Here is a 6059-nt window from a genome sequence, read left to right as displayed (position 1 = left end):
ACTTCGGTCTTGTTTGACTTTGTTAGTTGCCGGTGTCATTTTTCTGTGTGTATGTTGGTGCTCATTGTTTTTGTGTCTCCATGATACTCAATTTAGAGTGAATAAAAATCCACCCTTTTTCTAGGAAAAACTTCTAGTCCATCCATTCACAATTATAAAATGTTCTAAAAAAGTTGAATTTGATGCATATAGACATGTTTTAGTGTGTTTGTTCACTGATTTTAGTTCGTATGTAGTCCCACATTGAAATATACAAAACATCTTATATTTGTGAACGGAGGGAGTAAAATATACAAAAATACACTGACAAAAATCTAATGTGAGTTATGCTATTACAGGTGTGGAAGGAGCAATTCCAAAATGAAACGGAAAAACAAAGAGAAAATAACTATGTATCGTAATTAGAAATTAGGGACTCCTTTTTCTGGACCAAAGGTCTCCAACTAGAAATTTATTGCTAAAGTTTATGTAAGATGCTTCAAAAATAATCGAACATCAGCAAAAGTTTGAAACATTATTCGAGGAAAAAATGAAAAGAAAAAAATAGAACGTGTGGTAGGCACATGTTGATGACTAGATAATGAAGGATGAATCAATATGTAAAGAAGGATTTGAGCAAAAACGGCTCGGATAGGCTGTTCATTCCCCATTTGGGTATTATGTAAAGTAGGATCCTGGTATTCACAGGTTGAACGTTTAGTCCAAAAAAGGAAAGAAACTCAGTGCAGATACAATAAGAATGTTATGCATATCACTTCTCCTTTAGAATTTTGTCTACGTTGAAGTGTTAGAGATCTCTCTTTTATTATAATACTACCTAACCAAATGATATAAACTGAGACATCTACGTGGTTGGTTTCATCACGGATTGACTTGCATGACCAAGAATTATTAATTCTAACGGTTATCACTTAAGCTAAGCAAACACATCCTCCCCTAATTACATCTGTACATATTTTTTGCAAATGTGCACTGATGAACTAAACATCGTCGTACAGAAAAATTCTCCTTAGTGTTTGCTTGACCATAGGTCAAATTATCCGTCCGGTACTTGTATATGAAAATAAGTTTCCTCTTCCTTCATGCTCAACTAATGGATTTTATCAAGCTTGACTAAATAGTAGTAAAACCGAGATGAGAGCCAAGACAAGCAGAGGGGATAGCCGGTAAGAGGCTCTCATAGCACATATGCAATAGTAGACTACATATTGTTCATAAATTTGCGGCTTCAGGAAAATTCAAACTTCAGCAAACCGAGGAAAGAAATTACTATGCATGCTCAGGAAGTTTAGGGAGACACTGAGTAATGTCAATGTACTGCCCAAACACACTGATGTGAATTTTCTTTATTGATTTTAATATGTCCCACTTCAAATAATGTAATTCAGGTAAGTTAGGAAAGGAAACATAGTATATTGAAAACATGTGATGTATATATGGTTTTGCGCTAAAATTAGCAAGCGCTTAAAGTAGGAAGCGTCGATGAATGCGACCACACAAATTAACTTCGTTTTAAGCAGCCAACGCATCTCTTTAGGACCATCTCTAATAACAATTTGACAAGTTTAGTATCAGAACTGTATTTGAGAAGGACCCAATAGATAGTTGCATTTTGAGGGTTTATAAAATGAGTATGTTGAGCGGGCTACTGTTTTCCGATGCTACATTGAGGTCACACATGGAAGGTTCATTTTAATGCCAATGCTTTTTCAATCAACTTGTGTGCATGATAAAGTTTGAACGAACTTCCGTCCTATTGTTATACATTATGTTTATGTACTCTAACAATGAGGAAGGAGGCGTGATCTGTATTTTGTAGGAGGTAAGGCACATGCTCAACTAATCATCACGGACTCAGGTACAGTAGTTTGGTGAATATAATCACTGCAAGTTATGGCTTCTCTCTTATATATAAAGCAGGAGGAGAGGGGCAATGAAGTGAAGCGTGCTATTGAATATGACAGAATTCAACTTGGTTGAAATGAAGTAATAAGCCTATAAAATACTCCCTCCATTCCAAAATATAGTGTGCCCGCGCTTCCCGAGGTCCAGCTTTGACCATAAATTTAACCAACAAGACCAACTGCGGTGGGAGAAAAAATTATATAATTGAAAACTTCTTTCGAATACGAATTCACTAATATAATTTTTGTTGTCGCCGCAATCGGTCGTGGTAGTTAAATTTGCGGTCAAAATTGAAGCACGTGGATAGAGGAAGCACTACATTGTGGAATGGATGGAGTATTCAGTGGATCACCTCCTTGCTAGATATTATAGGTTATTTACTCTTAGCGCATGTTTGTGAAACCTGACGGTCAATATATCACAGAAGTAGGATTGGGAGGTGTTGGGAAAAGTAGGAAAACGTGGAGCATCTGTGCAGCTATCCAGTGAATAAACATGCATGGTTACTTCCAACCAACTCACGGGCCTCTGCTTTATGTTAAGCCTTTATCTCTTCCCATAGCGCTTGACCATCCTCCTTCTTACCCCACGATCCACTCAGCTGTCCCATCCTGTGATAGAGATATGGAGTAATCTCATCTTGTAAGAGATTCATGGGACCAGAAGGGTAAGCGCTCCGACTACACAGGGAGAGGACACATTCCATCCATTTGGATCCCGCATTGGCACTAGTGTACGAGCTTGAAGTGTCCGGATCCGGTGACACCGACAGTTCCAAAGCTGGGGAACAACCGGATGCACTTGTGGAGCTCATGATTGGAGATATCAATCAGCGGCCAGTTTGGGGATCAGCGTTGGATGGTCATTTTAATTATGTTTGTGGCCACACGAATGTAAGCATGCTTCCCTATGGAGTCATTTTAATTATCTAATATGTGCGAATGTAAGCATGTTTCCCTATGGAGTCATTTTCTTCGTCGCTTCTCTTCGTGAATACTGTAGTAAATTAGCGCCCTTCGATCAATATTCCAGAAATGCACCCCTCAGACACCCAATAGCGGGGACCTTATCATTTCGGGCTGCCTTTCACAGTCTTGATGTGGGTTACATAAACGTACTCCCTCGTGCCTGAGAAGCACCGTATAACGGCCAGGATGATACCATAGTTTGTGTGCCACCTGTCGTACACAAGCGGCTGGCTTGCTGGCATGAAGCGATCCCGCTGTGCTGGTTGTTCTGAACATACGGGGCAGCCGCAGTAGCGCCTATTTTTTGCTGCGACGATCAAGTCCAACCTGTTTCATTTTTTTTAACTTTTATCTTGTACTTTGCGGTGGTAACATGAGTTCAATTAAAGTGCATGCTTTGTTTCGTTTCAGTATGGATCAAGTTTGGCATGACCACTTATTTAACCGAGCAAAAAAATGAGACCAACCAAGGGATAACCCTCGTTAGCATTTTTTTATAGGAGAAACTCCATGAGCACCGCGCGTTCGAGTCGGGACTCGAACTCGGGGCTCAGCCAACGGGTCGATGCCCCGTCCTCTTAATTAACCGAGCACAATGTGGATTATATGGGTTACTTATTTTATGGTGATACCAGCAGACCTTACAGTGTAGAGATAAAATGTTCCAGGTTAAAAAATGTTGCAAGTAACACTGCCGAACTAAATGGGATTGCCTTTAAATTTCACCGGTTCCTAGTTGAATAAAAGTCCATTTCTATGTTGTTTTATACGAGTGCAGCGTTCCTGTGCCCAGACTCATTTGCATCTGGTCAGAAAAAAACAAACAAACACTAGACAAATTCCAAAAAAAATTGTGTGGTAGATAATTTGATGCGTGAGTTTCGCTCCAATTTGAACATCTGAGGAACTCTCAGAAAAAAAGACAAATCGGGTCGGAACAGTGTGTGAACAGTAAACATTTTTACATACCCTGAATTTGTCCTTTTTTGCCGAGAGCTGCTCAGATGTCCAAATGATTTGAAAATTGATGCGAACCTCACGCATCAAATTATCTTCTACACACAAAAATTGGAATTTTTTGAATTTTTCAAGTATTTGTTTTGATTTTTTTTGTCAGGGCGGGTTCACGGTACGTATCAAAGCAGTTACTTGATTCTTTTGTACAAACTGGTGTCACGTCCACGGTACTCTTCTGAAAATTTATTTTCATGGACACGGTTCTTCTTTCTTTCAATAAATCTCTCAAGCAGGGATCACTGTCAGTCAGATGTACACCCCGACATAAACAAGCAGGAGTTGCTATCAGATGTACACCAAGCGTACTTCTTTGTTCTGCCGTATCATTTTTATACAATGTGGCCGGCCAATCAGATGTGTGCGTCATTTTTATACCACTAGCCGGCCACCATAATCCACGGCAACGCACAAGCCCTTTTCCACAAAATAACTTCGTACAAACACCGTATCTCTCAGTCTCCTATTTTTAATACGTACTTGACACTATATATACCACCAAGTGCCATCCAACAAACCAGACCAAAGTACAGACACTTGCCATCCTAGGTTGCCTCTGCCGCTGCAGTACTGTCATTGCAGTTCGGTACCTAACCGAAGATGGCCATCCACAAGGCTTTGCTTCTTGCCATCCTCGGTTGCATCTGCCTCTGTGGTACAGTCATTGCAGCTCGTGAGCTGAATGATGACTTGTTGATGGTGGCGAAGCATGAGAACTGGATGGCTCAGTATGGCCGTGTGTACAAGGACACCACTGAGAAGGCACGTCGGTTCGAGGTTTTCAAAGGCAACGTCGAGTTCATTGAAACATTCAATGCCCAAAATCACAAGTTCTGGCTTGGCGTCAACCAATTTGCTGATGTCACAAATGATGAGTTCAAGACAACCAACACAAACAAGGGATTCAAAGCAAACTCCATGAGAGTTCTTTCTTCTGGATTCAGGTATGAGAATTTGAGTTTGGATGCCCTTCCAGCAACGATGGACTGGAGGGCCAAGGGAGCCGTCACTCCTGTCAAGGATCAAGGCCAGTGTGGTAAGTAAAAAAAACATTGTGATGCACGGCATATATGTGTTAATATTTTGTTGGATAACACTATAACAACAAAATTATTTCTAGGCTGCTGTTGGGCATTTTCTGCTGTTGCCGCGACAGAGGGCATTGTAAAACTGAAAACCGGGAAGTTGATCTCACTGTCGGAGCAGGAGTTGGTTGACTGTGATGTTCATGGTCAAGATCAAGGCTGTGAGGGAGGACTCATGGATGATGCCTTCAAATTCATTATCAAGAATGGAGGCCTTACTATGGAGTCAAGCTACCCATATACTGCAGCTGACGGCAAGTGCAAGGCTGGATCCAACAGTGCCGCAACCATCACCGGCTTTGAGGATGTGCCTGCCAATAACGAGGGTGCCCTTATGAAGGCGGTGGCAAACCAACCAGTGTCTGTAGCCGTGGACGGAGGAGACATGACGTTCCAATTCTACTCTGGTGGGGTGATGACTGGGTCCTGCGGCACTGACTTGGACCATGGAATTGCAGCCATTGGATATGGAAAGACTAGTGATGGCACGAGCTATTGGTTGATGAAGAATTCATGGGGCACAACTTGGGGCGAAGATGGGTACTTGAGAATGGAGAAAGACATTGCAGACAAGAAGGGCATGTGTGGTCTTGCCATGGAGCCTTCTTACCCAACAAAATAGGAAGATAGCCAAATGCGACCTAATCATGCATATGCACAGTTCTCAAACAACTAAGGTCCCCATATCCTATGTATAGTTCATATGTGCCCGTAAATTGTGTACGAAGATGTATCTTATGTACATACATTGCTATACTTTGTAAAGTAATACTATGTATGATATATTGTATGAGAAAATTGGATTAAGAATTATGATATATATTCCATGAAGCTTTCAAATGTCTAAAACATTTGACTATGTTAAGAGTAAACTCAAAAGGTTATTTTCGTATATATGGTTTTTATATAGTGTCATTTGGTATTTATAGGAATGTGTCATTGGACAACGCCCGAGTGTTACTAAATCTTACAAAAGGGAATAAATGGAGTATATGTTGGGGAAAAGAAATTTTGTCATTGGTGCACTATGTATTTCTCAACCGTGATATTTTTTAGTGTATTATCTCATGTCAAGTTACTGTATGAG

The 6059-nt window shown here is 40.6% G+C and overlaps 1 protein-coding gene across 1 annotated transcript; it reads left to right on the top strand.

Moving 5' to 3' along the window:
- The first annotated feature begins 4487 nt into the window (after positions 1-4487).
- On the top strand, positions 4488-5594 carry LOC119344255 (senescence-specific cysteine protease SAG39-like). Its single transcript, XM_037614782.1, has 2 exons — positions 4488-4923; positions 5008-5594. The coding sequence occupies exons 1-2, from the start codon at positions 4488-4490 to the stop codon at positions 5592-5594; spliced, it is 1023 nt and encodes a 340-aa protein (XP_037470679.1).
- The last annotated feature ends 465 nt before the right edge of the window (positions 5595-6059 follow it).

The sequence above is a fragment of the Triticum dicoccoides genome, unplaced genomic scaffold, assembly GCF_002162155.2.
Source record: "Triticum dicoccoides isolate Atlit2015 ecotype Zavitan unplaced genomic scaffold, WEW_v2.0 scaffold16131, whole genome shotgun sequence".
In the NCBI taxonomy this organism is placed as follows: Eukaryota; Viridiplantae; Streptophyta; class Magnoliopsida; order Poales; family Poaceae; genus Triticum; species Triticum dicoccoides.
Note: the sequence above shows the minus strand (reverse complement) of the source record. Positions and strands in the feature narration are given on the sequence as shown.

What these genes read in the sequence shown, in the direction of transcription:
- LOC119344255 (XM_037614782.1), top strand. Translation starts at nt 4,488, where the DNA reads ATGGCCATCCACAAGGCTTTGCTTCTTGCCATCCTCGGTTGCATCTGC. An exon ending in CAAGGATCAAGGCCAGTGTG is followed by an intron (nt 4,924 to 5,007) that starts GTAAGTAAAAAA and finishes AATTATTTCTAG; the next exon opens with GCTGCTGTTGGGCATTTTCT.